Below are 20,544 nucleotides of genomic sequence, written 5' to 3' on the forward strand. Positions count from 1 at the left end.
AGACTACAAACTATGATGTACAGATTGTGCTGTGAATTGCAATTGATGCAGCTCCTGCAACTGAATTATAGAAGTAGCAAAATTAATGCTACCTGTAACCTAGGTAACATAAGTGCATATAAGTGGTGTGCATGTAAGTGTTGATCAATGGATCCCATATCATCCAACTTTATGGATCACATTTTGCTGGCATCCACCCATGAAGACTAGAAATTATTTATTTATTTTTCCTTCCTCCAGACTCCTCTCTCTCTTTCCTCCCACCATCCTTCCAAAGCAATGTAGCATTGACAATTTTGATGATGAACTGAATTATAAAAGTAGCAAAAAGTAAAAAATGTTGCGTGTAGCTAATTACATAAGTGCATATGAAGAGTATGAAATGTAATCAGTGAATGCTCATTTCCTGTCTTCAGTCTTTTAAGATAGAGTTGGCAGTCAGTCCATAGATTCATCAGCATAGAGAGAGAGAGAGGGGGGGGGGAGGAGAAATGGTCCAGATTCCTCATCCAACTGAGCAGGATAACTGGAACTAATATGATCAGAAATTCAGAATCCATTATTCTCTTGTAATAATTAATGGATACAATATGTCTCTTGAACCATCTATAATGGAAGGGAGAGAGGTATAGAGGAAAAGGAACAAGTTACATCAAGTTCAATTACTGCATAGATGAAAAATTTAGTGACCTAAAATTAAGAAATATATACTAACATACTTTTTAATGCACTGAGTTCACTAGCAAAGTAACCTGAGAATGAAATGTAATTCCCATTGCATGTAGCTACTGGAGTAGTCATAATCATTCATCATGTAGTGCTCTTAGCATCACTAGCAGTAGTAACCACTAGTGATCCCAGGCAGCGCCACGTGGAGGTGGCACTACATTGCTGCCCAACCTGTAAAATGATAATTAACAATAATATATTGACACTAACTGAATGGATTTCAACCTTTAACAGGAACTTGGTCTTAACAAAGAAAGGTTAATACATGACAATATCAATACTATACTGTAAGATCTTGAGTCTTTCAAACAGGAACTTGGTATGGTCTTAACAAAAAGAAAGGTTAATACAAGACAATATTGATACTATACTGTAAAATCTTGAGTCTTTCAAACAGGAACATGGTGTTGATGGGTAGATAATGATAACCTTACCTTATGCAACCAAGAGTATGTATCTCTTGATATAACCTAACTATGTATATATGGGTATGCATGGGTCACCTTATGAGTGCACTCATGATATTAGGGGAACATAAATTGGGTCACATATATAAGGAACATGTATGAATTGTGTCGCCTATAAGAGGAATGTGTATGAATTGGGTCACCTATATGGGGAACATGTATAAATTGGGTCACCTATATGAGGAACATGTATGAATTGGGTCACTGGTATCAAACAGTGCACGTGAACAACGCAGCAATGAAAGAACGTGAACAGTACCACGTGTAACCGCTAACGTAGGAACACGTGAACAGTGCAGCATATGTAACACAAAAGAAAAAACGATGATACTTAAAAGATGCAGAATAAAAATGACACAATCCATTCCATTGGGAAGACAGCGAAAGGGATCAATAAATAGATCTATAAACAGAAAGAATAACTGTATGATACAAATTAGAATAACTCCACCAAAGCTATTGTGAGACAGCATCCAAATAAGACCTATATTGATATATAAAGGTAAGGCATAAATAAATGATTTTAAAACCACCAAAGACTGCAGAGTGCCATAGGCAAATGAAGCTAGAGAGAGAAAGGAAGATGTAAATTATATAAGAATATACAAAAGGTCATCAAACTTCTATTATAATTGAATTGAAAGTCATGCAGTGTCCTCTCTAGCTGCAATAGGCAAGTGAAACTAAAGGTAGAATGAAAATAAAGTAAAATTAATACACAAAAAATATAAACTATCCTTTTGTCCATAATGATGATAGAATAAAAAAAGAAATTTTAGGCTATCAATCTTCTATTGCTATTATCTTCTAATTCAAAAATGAGGCCTATTTTTAATCCTCCAACAAAAAGTAAAAAATTTTGACTATCCATTCCCACCTATAGCAAACAAGAGGGTATGCTGTTTTCGGGTAAACAGTTCCCACTCTTGAAATGCTACATATGAAGACATATGTCATTGCTTGATACACAAAATACATATTATAAGACAATGCATTATTTGGTTACTTCCTGATCAAACGTTTGTCGAATCAGTAAGTAGAGACGAACCTAAGCTAAAGGAAGAAGCATCAAGCAATGACAGGTATAGGAATGGTACAATATTACTGTGTAGTAGCTAATGTAAAGGGTCACCACTCACCTGTATAATACAATGTATAATAAGGGTGTACTCTCAAACTCTCAAATTTTATTTGAAAAAAGGGACTACATGTACACATGCAAAGGGATGTATGATGCATAGTACAACTATTCAGGAGCCCATGAAAAAGGTTGGGCTCCTGATTTATTGCTTAACTGGTATAGTGGTATCCTTAATGATAACCATGATCCAAAGGTACTGTACAGGGGTCAGAGGACGAGGATGTACTGCAAAATGTATACATCGAATCAAGAGCTGAGGACGGCATCTAATTCATCAGGGAAACCAGCAGACAAGAGAAAAGAGACCAGGTCAAACAGGACAGATGAAGCCTATAAAAAGAGGAATGTAGTAATAAATATAAAAATAGACAAACATTTTCTTACCAAAAATAACAGAGACAAAACCAGTTTGCAGTATCTGTATATAGCAAATGAAACTAGAAGGAGAAAGGAAGATATAAATTATATAAGAATACACAAAAGGTGATCAACCTTGTGTGAAGTTTCTTGCTGTTTTCTGGAACAAAATAATAATAAAATTTAGGCTATCCTTTCTACAAAATTTGAAAAGTTTTAATTTGTTTAAGCTGTTGTCTTCTATTGTAGTTTTGTACCATTCCCTCCTATAGCAAACAATGTTTTATTGGCAGGCTGTATACAGGCTTTCTTGTAAGCTATACATATGGCTGTGAGCTTACACAGCTCATACAAACTGTCATCTGATACAGCTACACAATACAGTATAGGAATGCATTATTGAGAAATAATAAGAAATCATAAACAAGCATAGCAGATGACAGCTGGGGGAATGGAATACTGTGTAGTACATGTAATAAAGGCTGCTCCAGAACTTACACATTGTTCCTCATGTGTCTTGTGTTGTGACCGGAGGTGCTGTATGAACAAATGGTATTTACATTAAGACGTACATTACCACAAGCCCACACAGCACCTCTGGTCACAACACAAGGCACACAAAGAGCAAAGTGTAAGTTCTAAATCAGTCTTAGGTTAGAGAACAATATGTATATGCAACATCGCATGATCTCCTACCTGACGCAAGCTAAGAAAAGAGAAAGAGACAGACAATATTATTACTCATGCAAGGGAGGTATGTGTGCATAGTCTCGCCGTGATGGCATAGCAAGACTATATAGAATTAAATACAGACTTGCAGCTTCCAAAATTACTAGAGGATATCGGAGAACTTCACAAGTCAAAGCAACTTCGAAGCAATTCCAAGTGAAGAAACAATGAAAAGGATCTTCGAAATGATCTCGAGTGCTTGGAAACGATCACAGCTACCAAATAAAGCACAGCAGACAGAAGTCTCTCCTAATCAAAACATAATGTATAAAGTTGCAAGTGAGAACAAAGACTCACTTAAATTCAGTTATCTTGTGTATACTGGCTCTTCAGCCTTGCTACATGACAAAGGTAGCTTGGGTGGGCACTAATTGGAGTCGGGAAAAATGGCGGGAAAATTCAATTGCCTGTCACACGTACATCCTAAAATGCATATGGAGAAAAAGACAAAAATTAAGGTTATGAAGCACAGGCTGTTGTAGGCTTCACTTACCCAGGGTAGTAAGCCAAACACAAAGAAATAGCAATAAAGAAACCTTGTCTGCTTGACCTGTGAAAAGAGAAACAAATAGTGACAACTCATGAAGACAGATAAAAGTAGAGAGAGTGGGAATAGGAGGCAGCAAAAAGTAAACTCACAGAGTGGACAGCAGACAGCGTGACAGCAGCCAAGTGGACCGGTTTTGGTTGGAGAAAACTCTAAAAATGACCAGAGCGAGAGAAATCCCGTTTTATGTAAAATCGCCTGCCTGGACAGCATCGGGATTTTTGGCGGGGTTACCATAGTTACGACAATCTGATTGGCTATTCCGTGGACTTCTAGATCCTTCTATTTTTTTATCGGGTTAAAATCATTGTGAGCCACGCCCTTTTTTCTGCAGCAATCCTTTAAAAACTTTCAGTACCTTAGTCTCCTAGTACTGCAAATACCCTGGGGCTGGGGCATGAGGTCGTATTTTTATGCTAAAGCAGCTGGCCAATGTAGCAGCACATGAATTCATTAGCTGGGCGGGGTTTAGGGCAATAAAAGTGTGCTTTATGGCTGATCAGCAGGAAAAAGAAACGAGGGGCTATCATAACAATCAGGAGATAATACAGTTAGAGGGGCCGACCGAAACTGCTCCTCTTGTTATAGAAGCTAGCGAGAGCATAGGTAATAACATGGCTGCTAGTGGTGATGAGTCTAAAGTCCAGTTGGAGAATAAAACTCAAAATATCAGCACGGGGTCAAACGGCTCCTTCGGACCACCACCTCAGTACGAGCCTCATGCTCAGTATAAACTGTATCCTATTCGTTACTTGATGTTGGTAGCATTGATGGTATTGAACCTTAGCAATGGAATAGTAAGTGACCTAATTCTTTTGTAGCAATAATAATAAATAATTTCTTGATTGTTGTTGCGTACAATAAATTAAAAAATAAACAAGCGTTATAATGATAAATGATAATAAATGTTTCATATTTTGTCTGTTTTTGTGTATTCTGTCATTTTACTTTTTACTCTATTTAATGCCCCATCTCTCCTTTAGATGTGGTTAAGCTATTCTCCGGTTCCGAGTCTTACTGCTAGTTATTATGGTGTTGGCTTGTCTGAGGTCGACTGGTTCTCAAACAGTTATTTTATCGCTTCTCTTATCGTTGGGTTTTTTAGCATCTTTGTACTTGACGTATTTGGACTTAGAACAGCTGTAAGTCTATCTTTATTATCTTTAAATGTGCAAAGCTTGTTGTACATGTGTTCCATTGCATTTTGATTAACTAGTTCATGTTGATATATTGCTTATCTTAATTGTTCATAATCATGTATATCATGTAGAAAGTTTGAACTGATTCCAGCTACTAGTCATTCATTCAAAGTTAGCCAAAAGACCCATAAGCTGCTGTTCTTCATAGTTTTTCCAATAAAATGGCTTTGAAAGTTCTCGATTTTTATATCTGATACCCCTGTTATACTATGTAGAAAATTTGTGCTAATCTACTTTTTCCTACAAGTCATTAAGTTATGATCATTATTAATTCTTTAGGTTATCATTGGCACTGTATGTAACCTGTTAGGAGCTGTATTGCGCTACCTGAGTACCATTGACCCCATCATTTGCTCTGACTCCAAAGCTGGCTTCATCACGGCCATTATTGGACAGGTCATCACAGCTTTTGCTCAACCATTCTTTCTTTATGCACCAGCAAAACTAGCAAACACCTGGTTTGGAGCTAAAGAGAGGGGCCTGTGTACTGACCTTGCTTCTGTTGGTATGTTAATTATTATTAGTTTAATTTAGTTATTATTATACAAAAACAGAGATAAACAAAAACATAACTAAAAGGGAAATACCCTATTATAATACATATTATGATTATTTGTAGCATGACAAAGGGAGAGTATATATTATCATTTTCATTTTCTTGTAGCTAATCCACTGGGTATAGCAGTTGCACAGATAGTGTCTCCATACATTGTCACTGATGTTCAAAAACTACCCACAATGGTAAATCATTAATTGTCATTATCAGCTCCTTCTATCTATATAATGTGTAGTTGGATTTTATGTTATGTAAAAGGTTTGAGCTTTTTCTGACAAAATGAAAATTTTTACAGTTTCTCTAAAATTTGGCCAACGACCCTGTACTATTATAGTACAGGGTCGTTGGCCAAATTTCACCAAAAATGACTAGGAGAGAATTCTCAATTTTTATTACATTTTCTGATGCGTATACATGTTCTTATGTTGTGTAGCAAGTTTGAGCTGATTCCAATTGAAATTAGATTTTTTACAATTTTTTAAAGTTGCTCGAAAATTGGGCAAAAGTCCCTGTACTATAGTACAGGGTCGTTGGTCAAATTTGACCAAAAATGACTAGGAGAGAATTCTCAATTTTTATTACATTTTCTGATGCATATACATGTTTTTATGTTGTGTTTTAAGTTTGAGCTGATTCCGATTGAAAATGGATTTTTAACGATTTTTTTAAGTTGCTCAAAAATTGGGCGAAAGTCCCTGTACTATAGTACAGGGTCATTAGCCAAATTTGACCAAAATGACTAGGAAAGAATTCTCCATTTTAATTACATGTACATTTTCTGATGCATATACATGTACTTATGATGTGTAGCAAGTTTGAGCTGATTCCGATTAAATTTGGATTTTTTACGAATTTTTAAAGTTACTAAAAAATTGGACCAAAGTCCCTGTACTATAGTACAGGGTCGTTGGCCAAATTTGACCAAAAATGACTAGGAAAGGATTCTCAATTTTTATTACATTTTCTGATGCATATACATGTTCTTATATTGTGTAGCAAGTTTGAGCTGATTCCAATTAAAATTGGATTTTTTACAATTTTTTAAAGTTACTCAAAAATCGGACCAAAGTCCCTGTACTATAGTACAGGGTCATTGGCCAAATTTGACCAAAAATGACTAGGAAAGAATTCTCCATTTTTATTACATTTTCTGATGCATATACATGTTCTTATGTTGTGTTTCAAGTTTGAACTAATTCCGATCAAAGTTAGATTTTTTATGAATTATAAAAGTTGCAAAATCCTTACCACAAATATGTCTCTGGCTACATAATTATGATTTAATCCTCTCCTTTAGTTATGGGTGTATATTATTCCAGCTGGTGTTGGTGCTCTTCTCTCTTTCTCTTTTATTTATCGTTCCTCTCCTCCCATTCCTCCAACTGCTAGTGGGGATACTCCAAACCTACCTTTCGTTAAAGGACTCAAAAGTGTAAGCTGTAGCATATCATTAGTACATGTGATACTAGTAGCAGTAAAAGCATGTGTAAATGATCATTGTTACTTTTAGAAGTTTTGGTATAAAATATGAGTGACCACAAGCTAAAAAATGAGAGATTGTAGGTGACCTAGACCAAATGTAGGAGACTAAAAGTCTCCTAAACTCCCTCTAGATCTAACAGTGTTTAATCAGCATTACAAAAATACTAATAATAGATAACGCATGTGGCTATGACGTATTAAATGTACTACTGTGACATGTGTTAGCTGTTTTGATCATATTACAATTATGAAGGAAAAGTTTAAGTTTCCTCCTTTACATGTAAACACAGAAAATTATGTTATTTATTATCATCCATTTTGTAGGCTTTCAAGAATGTGAATTTTTGGGTTCTCCTGACAACGTATGGCGTAGGAGCTGGAGTGTTTAATGCCGTCCTAATCATAATACCTCAATATGTCTGTCCTTATGGATACTCTAATGTACGTGAGTTCTGTAATAGGAATGAAGAAACTTATGTGTACAATGAATGTTTACGTGGATAATTATTGCACTCTTTCCCCCCCCCCCCTCTCTCTCTCCACAGAAAGCAGCAGGTCTGTGGGGCTCATTATTAATAATATTTGGTGTGATTGGTGCTACACTCTCAGGATTATTGATCAGTAGAACTAGACTGTACAAGGAGATAGGGATGATCTGTCTATCCTGTACCATACTAACATTAATAGGCTTCGTTGAGGTGAGCTACATGTACATGCAGTTACATGTAAATGCAGTTACATGCACTTTTGAGCTTACATACATGTACATGTACATGTATGGTGCTTCCATAAAGAAGATACATGTACATGTACATGTATGCCAGAAGATGTTATTATAAGCAGTAGCTAGTATTATGGTATGTACATGTAGTCACTGTTTTACATTGTGTGTCTGCTGTGTCTCCTCCAGTAGCTTTAAGTGGATGTTATTTTTACTGTTTATATTGCTAAGTGGGCCAGTTTTTACAACCATTATTATTATTATTGTTGTTGTTGTTGTTATTATTGTTATTTGTTTAGGTCTCCACTATAGAGCACATTCCTGTTGCGTTAGCTGTGTTGCTTAGTGTCACTGGTTTTTTTGCCATTGGATTCCTCCCTGTTGCCATGGAGCTAGGAGTGGAGGTAACCTTCCCAGCTGCTGAGGCTACCAGCTCAGGATTACTATGGAGCTCAGCGTAAGTTTTAAAAATGCTTTTAATTTTTACCATTCTCTTATTCTCCTTCTCTCTCTATAGTCAGATATTTGGGTTCCTATTTGTCACCGTTGGTCAGTTAATATCTCCAGTGATTGATTCAAACACTCTCTCTTACAATGAATGTCAAGTGTCTTTACCAAACTCTAACGAGACCATGTCCCTCTGTGATGGTCGTCGCTCCAACTATACACTCACTGATAACGCTAAGCCTCAGAATTGGACCAACTGTGGCCTGTTGCTCGTTGGAATGGCGACGTTTGCTTTCCTAGTCTTTGTCCTGTTCTTCAGAAGGGACTACAAGAGAACTCAGTACGAAGAGAAAATAAAGAATGGAGAGGCAGGAACTAATAATAATTAATGAACAATTTTAATGTAAAATTGTACGTGTACGTGTTCTAACGTGCATGTATAAAGTATGGCTAATTTTATGTTCAGATGCTACTTTTAACGTTTGTCTCTCTTGCCAATTGATAATGATCATTATTATTAACTTTTGTGAAAAGATTGACACATGTATTGTAATGTTGTAATGTGTATGAGATACGAGTTTATGTTTGTGGGTGTGTCATTGTTAAATGGGCGTGTCTACATATACACTGTCAGAGTGGCAGCTGCTGGCGTCATCCTCCGATACATCAGATAATAATAGCGACGGCTTCCTTGATAATAATTTGATGACATCTGTAGCATCTGGTCTTCTCTCTGGATCCAATTCCCAGCACATACACATTATATTGTAACTGTAAAGGAAAGAGAGAGTGGGATAGAGAGAGAGAGAGAGAGAGAGAGAGGGAGAGAGAGAGAGAGAGAGAGGGAGAGAGAGAGAGAGAGGGAGAGAGGTTAGTAAAGCCTTATTATGGTATATAAGTCATCTTACAATATATCAGGACAGTTCAATGGCTGCTCTAGTCTATTCCCAGATTTAAGATGTGAGATCATGTTGTCCCATATGCCACTGGTATTCACCTCTCGGTACGGTGAGTCTCCTAAATAACGAGAAACAACAATTAAAATGAAATAATTATAAGGCTCTCACACATACATACCATATGTGGCAATTTCCCATAAGACAACTCCATAGGACCATCTGTATAAAATAAATATCATACTCATCATGTGATAGTCATGTGGTCATATCTTACATGTCACTTTTATGCGAATAGACCCAAGTCTCTAGGGCTTCGGGTGATGTCCATTTTATTGGTATCCTGTCCCGTGGGTTTCTCCTGTAGTAGGACTTGTCATCTGATACTTCCTTTGCTAAACCAAAATCAGATATTTTGAGAACTTGCTCCTTTGATACAAGGATATTGCGTGCAGCCAAATCACAATGGATGAGCTAAATGAGGGGGAGAGAGAGAGGGGGGAAAGGAAAGGGAAGAAAAATATATAATTATTAATAATATTTAATGTTTAAGGGGGAGGAAGATAAAAAGCTATCGTTATATTGAAATAACAATTACATTAGTATTTTTAGAATTATTATTTATTTTCTTACGTTCATTCTTTTCAAATGGTCAAGTCCAGATGCGATCTGAAATGCAAAATTCAAAAAGTCGCCGTTCCTAATTCTACCAGGAATGTTGATATAATCGTGAGAGAGAGGGCAAGCAGAGTGAGCCGAGGGTACTAACCCAGCAACCTGATGGGACAGAGCCTCAAACAGACTCCGCCCAGCACTAGGATCCTCCAACGAAAACTGGTGGAGCGAGGGAGGGGGTGTGGTCAAGTCTGACGAGAACTGGAGGTAGGTGTGGGTGGTTGAGTTGGAGACTTGAGCAGAGAGAGGAACGTGCGAAGATTTATCGAGAAATGGAGTCGTTGAGGAGCTAGGAGAAGAGCAGGAAGAAGATGAATAGGAACTATGTGGACTACTGATGGCTGTGTGGTGGTTGATCCAGTTGTACATAAGGGGGCCCCCTCCTCGTGATGGAAATAGAGGGGGGCGACAATATTTAAGGAAATCGTGAAGGTTCCCGTACAATGCATATTCCATGATTATACTGACAGGCCCATCAGCTAAAAATAAAAATAAAAATAAAAATAAAATAATGATAATAATAATAATTTTAATTGTATGTTTGATTGACATACATGTACAGAATCCGAGTAGGTTGATGACATTGGCATGTGGTTGTATCTTTTTCATTATCTGAAGCTCTTCCTTTAAGTTCTCTTCATCTCTCAATGAGCATTGATCTGTACGACAAACAAATTAATGAAAGATTAAAGCAATGAAGGTACTACAATTGTAAATGTAAGAATTCATTAGAAAATGTAAAAAAATCTCTCCTTGTCATTTTTGGTCAAATTTGGCCAATGACCCTGTACTATTATAGTATAGGCCCTATACTATAATAGTACAGGGTCATTGGCCAGATTTGTGAGTAGCTTGAAAAATTCATAAAAAATCCAAATTTAATTGAAATCAGCTCAAACTTGAAACACAACATAAGAACATGTATATGCATCAAATAAACTATAAAATGGAGAATTTTCTCATTTTCAATTTTGATAAAATTTGGCCAAAGACAGTACAAAACTAATGAATATTTCTGTTTCACTTTCAGCTCTGGTATACACAAAAGACTATGATATAAGAGCACTAGATTACATCAGAAAGTGAGTCACACTGCATTAAGCTAAGCAGAGATAGTAGTAAGTATATGTATGAGAGTCACCCAGCTAGTCTACACACGCATGGGATACAACAGAGTGTTAGTGCAATGATATCATGTTACAAACTATTAATTATGGTGAAGCTAAATTAAATAAAGCATGGCAGACAAGAACCACCACATACAGTCTGTGGTCTGTCACTTCCTCTCACATCAAAAATAAAAGACTCCATTTCTTAGGAAAAGCCTACATAACGTGGTCAAATGACTTATTATAACACAGTGTAGCAAAACTTACCAGGCTCTATCTCAAAAAATAATCTTAAAAGATAAAAACATTGTATTAATAAATAAATAAACTATGTCACATTGTCAGACAGGGTTCAAGGTCTAAGACTATTATGGTAATATTGTTTTTTTATTCGATTTAAAATGTGTCTAAGTTTACTATTATCACAGGAAACTGATAATAACCTTAGACTAACTACTACAAATACAGTTAGCAGTTGGCAGTACTTACTGTGACAGAGCCAATGAGAATGTACATGGAATAATAGGATCAAATGATCTTAGCATTATAATTATACAGGTAATACTCTATGCATAATTATCATAGCCATTATGATGTTATTGTTGGTACTTATTGTTATTTTTAACCTTCTGTTGTTATTATCATTATTACTTATTATGAGTGCTTCTTATTCAATTACCTGTGCATGCACACACACATACCAATCATATACAACACATTACATAAGTAGATGGAGTTGCTAGTTATAGTACTTACCTTTGGTAGTTTTTACTGCTACAATTGATTCACTTCCCAAGATATATGCCTTCCAGACTTGACCAAACAGACCAGAGCCTAAACACAAACCATTAAAGTGAATTACAGAGCCCAAGCAAAGGTTGACCCAGTAGTACATAGAGGACAGTCAAGTGATCATGAGGTTTAGCTTTAGCATACATCTCTCTTTAATAGGCACAACATACTCTCTTTCTTTCTATATGTACATGCACACATATACATTGTATTCTTTTAATACTCCACACCATGCAGTCATCTCTTAGACTTTTCCTTCCTCCTCTCTCTCTTACCCAGTTTATCAATGAACATCAGATGCTGTCTAGAGACTTCTCTCTCTGACATGTCAAATTTTGGAAAGAACATGAAGCTAGTTGGAGCCATTAGTCCTTTAGCAAGGACCTGGACCGATCCAGCACTAGCTGTTCCTCCTCCAATGACTCCATTCTTAGTAACAGGAGGAGCAGGTGCTTTTCTTAGGGAAGGAGTATATGTTGTTGACATTGATTTGCGTCTGCAGTACATGAAAGTAGCTATGACCAGTGAAAAGACAATCAGGACTATGGTAATGAAGACACTGGAGAGAGTAAGGATTATAATGTGGTTATCATTAATGAGTGGATTGGAAGTTGGAAGAGGAGAAGAGACTGGTGAGGGAGAAGTCATGATAAGAGATGAAGATAGTGTCTGTAAAGAAGAAGCAGAAGCTGAGGGGACTCCAGTTGATGAAACGATATTAGTCAGGATGACTGAATACTCTTCATAGACACTCTTCTCTTGATAGCCAGGATCACTAACAACGCATTTATAAACTCCAACAACATCATCAAGTGAATCAATGAAATCACTAATGATCAATGTACGATGAGCTATGATCTGATACTGATCATCAGTAGTCTCATTCCTTGATTCTACATACACTGAGAACTCAGAAGACTCCATAGTGCTACTATCATATTCATCAATGACTGTATTATTAGGATCAATCCAGTACACACTGGCTCCTAGCCCCACTCGTACTGTACAGGATAAACTGATAGTGTCATTAATGGTAGAAGAGATAAAGGAAGGTATGTTTAATGTAGGATCAGGGACTGACAGCCATATTGGACTAATGACTGGTAGAACTATAGAGAAACAAGAGAGAGAGAGGGAGAAAGAGAGAGAAGGAAATGGAGAAAAAGAAAAAGGAGGGAAAGAAAGAAGACTCTTAGAAGGCCACCTTGTAATAACACTTGACAAAGAGCTGGTGTTACTTCACATGCCCTGCCTGACCTTAGCACAAACCCCCTATTACATCATAAATACAGTCCTCACCACTCCTCTAACCACTCTCCAACCACACTATGAAACCAGAGGCTTTAGAGGCCCTCCCCGTTTTGAGGAGATGTTGACATATGGACATGTTTAGTTCTCACACTCTCTTGATTGTCTTTTCCATGATATGTACAGTACTGTAGACTGTTCATAGTAGGAATGAGAATAGTCTTTTAAGCCATAATTATGTAACATGAAGTACCAATAATTATAAAGACATCTCCTTGTATGTTTCAGTTAACATAATTCTTACCTGGTATAATGTTAACAGTTTTAAAGCCTTTCTGAGATGTCCAGCTAGGTGTGTAGTGATAGTAACAAGTATAGTTTCCTTCATCGGAGAGCTTCACATCTTCTATGTAAAGGTAAGTGTGTACTTTATAGCTTAGAAATATACAGGCCAGCTGATCTCTTGCTTGATATGCCCTGATCCTTTTTGCTTTGTTCTCCATTGCTGTACCCCTTTTATCAACATAGCAATCATTCTATACACAGAGAAAGGTAGAGAAAGTGAGAGAGAAAGGAGTAGGAATGAGAGGTAGGGGGAAATACAGTGAGCCACTTCAAAAAGATGTTGAAAGATTAAACAGCACTGACCACATGTTAATTGCAAATTCTAACCACTTAGCATGTGTATGTGTGTAATTATGCTCAGAATTAGCTTATACTTATGTAGTCAGTGTAGTAGTGTACTCTAGGCTTACAGAGCATAATGGATCTTCAGCTATTAGGAAAAGGTCCCTATTTGATAGTGACCAGCCAATGTAGAGATTAAAATGAGCAGTAGATGAAAAAACACAGTCCAGCAAGAGTTCAGTGCCTGCTTCAACATACATTGGTGATGATGGGAAATCCTGAATATGATGTGATGGTTCGTTTGGTTCATCTGTACAATGATGCATTAAAATAATAAGAAATGCTTATTATCACAAACTCACTATTGACATCAACGTTGGAAATGAAGTGGTTGTCGCCACGTATTGAGAAAAAAATAGCTTCTTCGTAATAAAGCTTAATACTGCGTATCCTAATACACTCTTGGTAGTTAAAGAAAATGTAATACCTGCAGGAATCAATGATTTCAAGGTTGTTGAGTATGTCAAGCTCCTTTGCTAATGGAGTGCTGTAGTTCCATGTACGATTGAAGCAAGCTTCAATGGGTTCAGTAGGATTCCATATACTAACACACCACATCACTTCACCAATGTATGATTCATTACTCCATGGTAAAACCTGGCAACTAAAGCATGGTATAACTAGCTGTGTATCCACTGCTGCATTAGGAAAATAGTTTACATCTACAAATGGGAGGGAGAGGGAGAAGGAAAGAGAATGAGGTACATATATATACATTCTGCAGTGCTGCAGTACTTACTTCTTTCTTTTGGCAATAAAGTTAAATTGTATCGATCTATAACGTCAGCCCTGAAGTTGTTATAGATGGTAGTGTTTCTGTCAATGGCACAAGCGTTGGTGATAAGCTCCTCCTGAGTGATACTTCTGGCAGCAGAAAAGAACGCCTTCTCACTCAAAAGTAGAACCAAGAAACAAATGAAACGAGGCATTGATGTCATGGAGACTCAGAGAGAAAGAAAGAGCAAGAAAAGCGAAGAAATTCTGCACCACTGAGCCTGCAGTAGCCCCCACTAAACCTCATTACAAAGAATGGATTTTTAATGAAGAATCTACTTAATAACCATTAATTAACCATCCAATACGTGACGTCAAATTTAATGAAAATTATTTTATATGACCACAAAAAATAAGAGGACACCTCATAAAAAAAATTAATAATAACTACAGCCAAAATAAAATCGAGAAATATTAATAATAATAACAATAATAATAATAATAATAATAATAATAATAATAATAATAATAAAGGACATAAACTATTATGCAAATATGAGTCGTGTAAAACTGATATTAAAAAATAATATCAAATGGAGGAGGAGTCAGTTATTAAAAGTTATTAATGATCCAAGGGATGGTAAGGTTCGCTGAGCCTAACGTTTGGAGTCTTTGGTAACTCAACTTGTTTGTAATATTCTATTAGCTGAGGAAGGGATGGGAATAGTTTTCCTTCTGTTAGACAAAAAGTTTGCTGTAAAAGAAAAAAAGAAAAAGAGAAAGTATTTAAAAATTATAAAATACATAATCTGATAAAATCTTACATCTTCCTTCTGGTATAGCTTGTAATGTTTTATGAGCTCATTGTCAGTCAATACTGATAATACCTGCATCATACACAGTGTCACGATTATTCTATTTAGTGCCCACCACACACTTACATATTTAGCGTTCTTATGAGTCCCATCTCTTAAAAGGTAAGTACCAGGTCGACGGGTCCTTAATAAACCACTAGAGGGCGGAGTTACATTATTAATTATTATTAACTACAATGTATTATTATTAGTATTTGTTATTGTTGCTACTGATTTGTATTTATAAAATAAAAATGAAAACAAAACAAAATTAATTTCTCATCTACTACAATCATAAACAGCTGCAGACATTCAAAACATGCACACACACACACACACACACACACACACACACACACACACACACACACACACACACACACACACACTATAAACTAACATCATTACTATAGTTTAGAGTTCATGTTCATTTTATATAGCAAAAATGAACTTAAAAAGGTCATCAAAATTCCTAAAATTATTGTTATAATGTCCCTAAGTACAAAATTAATGGCAATATTGATCCACAGAAATCTTACCATACATGTACATGTACATTGCTATACAGAATACATTTGTCACTGCAGCCAATGGAGTGCATTCCTTACCTCTCTGCCTCTTCACGGGGTATGTTACCAAATATGCAGTACTGAGGTAAGACTTCTTCTATCGTTTGTAAGCGAATGTAATAAGGATCTTCCTCTTCTATCTCGGCTTGACGCTACAGTAAACGAGAAATTAATAATAAAAAAGACATAAATAAAATGTGTATGTACATTAAAGTCTTCTGATGGGCTCATTTCACTGGGGCTACTCATGTGTGGCGGAGAAGGAAGGTTGTACGTTGAAGGAGGAGGAACTGATGGAGGAGAGGCAGCAACCATGGGATTAGTGGGTGGAGCTATGAGCCTAATGGGGAGAGAGAGAGAGGGGGGAAGAGAGACACAATTAATTACACAACCATCCATTGCACATTATTAATAATCTATCATCAAAATAATGATGCTTTGGGTTTCATAACAAAATCACTGCTAAAATAAAAAGCTATGACATGTACATGTACATATACATTTAGCGAGAGACTCATTATGTATCACTACATACTCGGAGTTCCCCACAATCTTGAGGTACGGGTTCTCTGCCTCTATGAGTTGTGACGGAGATACTGCGGAAGGAGGCTCTGGTCTCAAGGTCCCAGTGTCCAGTAGTGAGCGAACGGAACGAGGAGGGACCATGGGGGCGTGGGCATTACCCGGGCGTGGTTTAGCAGAGTCTGTCATTTGCCAGGTTAGAGTCGCGGAACGATGCGTGGGCGAGTGACGATGATCAGGAACCCGAGGGGAAGGGATGGAGACGGAGCTTGTGTCACGAATACGACTAGAAATTAAATAATAATGATGATGATGATAATGATGATTAACATTATTATTATTATTAGATTAATTTAAGTATTTTATTATTATACACATGCAAATAAATAAGTTAATTACGGGTCTAGCTGTCCATTGCAACAAAAACAAACGCTTGTATATCTTATTACGAGTCAATAATAAAATGACATGCATGTTTTAATTTGGCCAATTTGTGACCATGTGACATTTAGTTAATGCATAATAGGTCAAAATGGCAGGCTTTATTTGGGCATAAAATGTCAAATTTGCCAAAATTGCCCCTTCCAAAAATAACCAGTTACATGTACATGCATAGCTAAGGTATTGCAAGTAAAGGCATTATACACATTCATTGGGTGATGGGTACATGTACATGTACATGTAGTGCTCACGTGTAAGGAGGCTCCTCGTCCTCAGCAACTCCTTCATACACTGGATCATTCTCATCGTCATCTTGCTCCTCATCTTCCTCATACACTGGATCATATATACGCTCATAGTCTTCATCATCTTCACCGATCCTAGAGAGGGAGAGGGTAGCATTGAACATGTGAAGAGAGAGAGAGAAAGGAGAGAGAGAGAGAGTGAGGGAGGGAAGAAGAGAGATAGAGAGAGACCCATACTTCATTTTAAATCTATCTATTTCTTCATTAAGTGATGAAATCCATTTCTAAAAAGTAGAAAACAATTGATACTATACTCACAACAACAATCACCCTATACATGTACATGCTCCATGTAACAGTCCCTTATATGCAAGACTGACTGACCGTCTACACACAGTAACTCATAGTAATAATGTTTGTCTATTTTTCATTGCAACAAGTCCAAAAGCAAGTTTATTTTAAGGCAATGTATCATTAACTTGAAGAAACAGTAGAGGTTAAAATAAGACAGAGAAAGAGTGAGAGAGAGAAAGGGAGGAAGAAAAAGGGAGGGGGACACAGAGAGAGAGAAGGAAAGGAGACAATAAAGTTAGTAAGACAGTTAGTTAAAGTAAGCTGCCATAACCCCCCTGTCAATAAAGCCAATTATGATTGCTTCCATTGTTTGTACAGACAGCTAACAAGTGTCATGGAGTGAGTCACTGTCTGTACATCTCACTGTTAGTTTTGATAGCACTAGAGGAAGAGTGAGTTGCCACTGGACTCAAACTACCCAGCCACTAATAGTTTAGTACTACCAACTGACAATTTCAGTTTTCAATTTGACAAACGCAACACAAGATATACATGTACATGTGTACATACAAACACATGCAAAACAATAACTCATAGCAGGTATGTGTATCTAACAGTGACTGTATTGTATATCTAAGGCTACAGTGTATGTTATATACTGCTCTGTGTGTGTATACGTGTAGTGGTATGTTCAAATGCTTGAAAAACATACACACGCTTCCATTACATGTACAATGTGTAGTTATACAGACAGAAAAACAAAAGTCATCTGCAACAGTTTATACACCAACAGCTACACACAGTCTATGTACAAGAACAATCTATTTGAATAAGAAACAGATCTACAGTAATCCTTGGTACAGAATAATGAGTATTATTGGCATTATTATAAATTTTACTATACCAGCAATTATTCTATTACAAAAGAGACAAAATGGTTATAGTTACTACTGACTGACTGAAGCTCCTACTAAGGTTAGGCTATAGCTATAATGGGTGAAGACACAATGTGTGAAATGAAACAAGCTTGTTTGTCCATGTACATAACATGAGAATGATGGGACTTGCCTCCATTTCATGTCTAGCAGCTGTGGTAACATAGAAGGTTCTCTGCTTGGGATCATCTGGTTTGACTTTGAAAACCCACTTGAACTGTTTAATCCTGTCCTCATCAGTACAGGGTGCTACACTATAAGGAGAGAGAGAGAGAGAGAGAGAGAGAGAGAGAGGGGAGAGGAAAAGAGTATGTCAAAATAAAGAGACAGAAAAGGAAGGGGAAGGAGTGCCAAGACAGAATAGTGAAAGTATAAAAAAGGAGAACAGGAAAGAAGAAAAGAGGAAGCTGCAGCGGTGAAGATAACATACCTGCAGTTATAGAGGTAAATACTCCCCTTGGGCTTGGCAGACATTTCATTTTCGTAATAATAAGCATAGCCTTGTCTTAGGATAAGATATCTTCGCTTCCCTGCAGAGAAACACAAGAGAAATAGGAGCATCATTACACAAACATATACACGCATAGCAAGAAGCAAAGTCAAACAAATACACACATACATAAACAGCATAAACACACACACAGGGGACTAAAAACACTCGCAAGCATACACAATTAAGATAGAGAAGGAACGAGAGGGAGGGAGAGAGAGGGGGGAAGAGAGAAAGGAGAGGGTCATATCTCACATGTACATGAAAGATCTATAAATAAATTGAAGAATGGACATACAAGTTACATGTATATGTTTTCACAAAGGGTAAAGTGTACTAACTCATTATTTTGTAATGATAGGATTGTATTCATTAAACCAAAACTATAGTATATACACAATCACTACAGTGCATGTAGACATGTAGTACTAGGGGCACTATAAAGAGGAGGGAGGGATGGAGTGAGTTGGGTAGCAGATGGTGTGTATTTGAGAGGGCAACCTGTCGGGATATACAACTATGATAACTTAGCCATTGAGTGGCAGTGTAGATAAACAGGAGCTGATGTTTATTCACATGAAGAGAGGAATGGAAACAGACTTGAATTACAAATAACCAGTCACGTACCCCCCCCCCAACTCTTCCCCTTTAGAATAGGAATACGTGTACATGTGTGTCGTTAATAGGCTAGAGGGTGTTAATGTGTGAAATGGTAGTGAGACAAAGACAGGCAGGTGCATTATATCAAGAGTAGAGTAGATTTGTATATATGAAATATTTCAAGCTCCATCAAAGGGAAAAAGGAGAGAGAGAGAGAGAGAGAGAGAGAGAGAGAGAGAGAGAGAGAGAGAGAGAGAGAGAGAGAGAGAGAGAGAGAGAGAGAGAGAGAAAGAGTGAGTGAGAGAGAGAGAGAGAGAGAGAGAGAGAACTAAAAGATTTACAATGTACATGTATGCTACATCGCAAAACGAAACCAAATGCAAACACACTGTCAGAGACAAGCACACAACTCACAGCTTTTGTATCCTCCTCCTCTTTTACGAATCCAACCACTGTGGCGACAGTAGTCGTCTAGTAACTCAGGGGCAGGGGCAATCTTATACTCCGGGGTAAAGTCGTTAATATCAGAACTGTCGTCTATAGAGGTACGGGTAGGACCAGTTGCAAGACCGACGCCAGTGGGAGTGGCATTGCTCGCCTTCTTTTTCTTTTTTTCGTCGGAGTGAGTCCTCGGTCTGTTGTGAGGGGGAGCTTCAGGAGGGAGCCCTCCTCTCATGTGGTAGTTGTTCCTGTAAGAGTCCTTAACGCTTTTAATGGCTCCCATTAACATGGTTTTCTCGGCTGGGTTTAATTTGAGTAGAGCGGGGACATAGCCTTCGTCCATTCTACAGAGGACTTCGCCGTTGACTGAAGCAACTTCAAACTTGTGAACAAGATGGCTCATGTTTATTGAGCAAAGCCATCTACCAACCTCCTCAATGTTCCATGACCAGACTGAGTGAGGTGGGGCAGCCATTTTAAACTAGACCCCAGTTGTCCTTGATACCTCCCTCTCTTTATCTAACTATGTGGAGAGATACTTTCACTTCTGCTCGGTTGAGCAAAGGGAGAATGAGAGAAGCGCTTGTACACGCAAAGAAGGAGCGAACAAAAGAGTAAGAGACCCGGTGTTCCTTTGGAGACTTGAAAGGACGAGAG

At 37.2% G+C, this 20,544-nt stretch overlaps 3 protein-coding genes across 3 annotated transcripts; 1 reads left to right on the top strand and 2 right to left on the bottom strand.

Annotated features, from left to right (window-relative positions):
- Positions 1-4,441: 4,441 nt before the first annotated feature.
- On the top strand, positions 4,442-8,880 carry LOC100635514 (major facilitator superfamily domain-containing protein 7-a-like). The gene is made up of 9 exons (XM_003383867.2): positions 4,442-4,767; positions 4,954-5,112; positions 5,449-5,674; positions 5,834-5,910; positions 7,023-7,157; positions 7,532-7,648; positions 7,753-7,905; positions 8,228-8,385; positions 8,446-8,880. Exons 1-9 carry the CDS (start codon positions 4,462-4,464, stop codon positions 8,762-8,764), a joined length of 1,650 nt encoding a protein of 549 aa, XP_003383915.1. The 5' UTR covers positions 4,442-4,461; the 3' UTR covers positions 8,765-8,880.
- LOC109593746 (fibroblast growth factor receptor-like) lies at positions 8,846-14,819 on the bottom strand. Its single transcript, XM_020008786.1, has 12 exons — positions 14,522-14,819; positions 14,085-14,444; positions 13,851-14,032; positions 13,400-13,631; positions 12,123-12,956; positions 11,812-11,889; positions 10,501-10,605; positions 9,905-10,425; positions 9,549-9,745; positions 9,453-9,493; positions 9,284-9,392; positions 8,846-9,146 (listed from the first exon to the last, which is right to left on the bottom strand). Exons 1-12 carry the CDS (start codon positions 14,718-14,720, stop codon positions 8,978-8,980), a joined length of 3,027 nt encoding a protein of 1,008 aa, XP_019864345.1. The 5' UTR covers positions 14,721-14,819; the 3' UTR covers positions 8,846-8,977.
- A 67-nt stretch (positions 14,820-14,886) lies between these two features.
- LOC109593747 (uncharacterized) lies at positions 14,887-20,525 on the bottom strand. Its single transcript, XM_020008787.1, has 11 exons — positions 19,861-20,525; positions 18,787-18,886; positions 18,490-18,610; positions 17,365-17,411; positions 17,134-17,262; positions 16,455-16,727; positions 16,127-16,259; positions 15,959-16,071; positions 15,438-15,507; positions 15,321-15,383; positions 14,887-15,250 (listed from the first exon to the last, which is right to left on the bottom strand). The coding sequence occupies exons 1-11, from the start codon at positions 20,360-20,362 to the stop codon at positions 15,119-15,121; spliced, it is 1,683 nt and encodes a 560-aa protein (XP_019864346.1). The 5' UTR covers positions 20,363-20,525; the 3' UTR covers positions 14,887-15,118.
- Positions 20,526-20,544: the final 19 nt, after the last annotated feature.

This window comes from Amphimedon queenslandica, unplaced genomic scaffold (assembly GCF_000090795.2).
Source record: "Amphimedon queenslandica unplaced genomic scaffold, v1.1 AMPQUscaffold_13506, whole genome shotgun sequence".
NCBI lineage: Eukaryota > Metazoa > Porifera > Demospongiae > Haplosclerida > Niphatidae > Amphimedon > Amphimedon queenslandica.

Bases quoted from the DNA above. Each gene is read 5' to 3' on its own strand.
- LOC100635514 (XM_003383867.2), top strand. From the start codon at position 4,462: ATGGCTGATCAGCAGGAAAAAGAAACGAGGGGCTATCATAACAATCAG. The intron at 5,113-5,448 runs GTAAGTCTATCT...TTAATTCTTTAG, and splicing joins TATTTGGACTTAGAACAGCT to GTTATCATTGGCACTGTATG. The intron at 7,906-8,227 runs GTGAGCTACATG...TTATTTGTTTAG, and splicing joins CATTAATAGGCTTCGTTGAG to GTCTCCACTATAGAGCACAT.
- LOC109593746 (XM_020008786.1), bottom strand. From the start codon at position 14,720: ATGACATCAATGCCTCGTTTCATTTGTTTCTTGGTTCTACTTTTGAGT. The intron at 9,746-9,904 runs GTAAGAAAATAA...CCCCTCATTTAG, and splicing joins ACCATTTGAAAAGAATGAAC to CTCATCCATTGTGATTTGGC. The intron at 9,393-9,452 runs GTATGTATGTGT...CTCGTTATTTAG, and splicing joins ATGGGAAATTGCCACATATG to GAGACTCACCGTACCGAGAG.
- LOC109593747 (XM_020008787.1), bottom strand. From the start codon at position 20,362: ATGGCTGCCCCACCTCACTCAGTCTGGTCATGGAACATTGAGGAGGTT. The intron at 18,887-19,860 runs GTGAGTTGTGTG...GTTTCTCTGCAG, and splicing joins AGGAGGAGGATACAAAAGCT to GGAAGCGAAGATATCTTATC. The intron at 17,412-18,489 runs GCAAGTCCCATC...TCTACTTTTTAG, and splicing joins CTGCTAGACATGAAATGGAG to AAATGGATTTCATCACTTAA.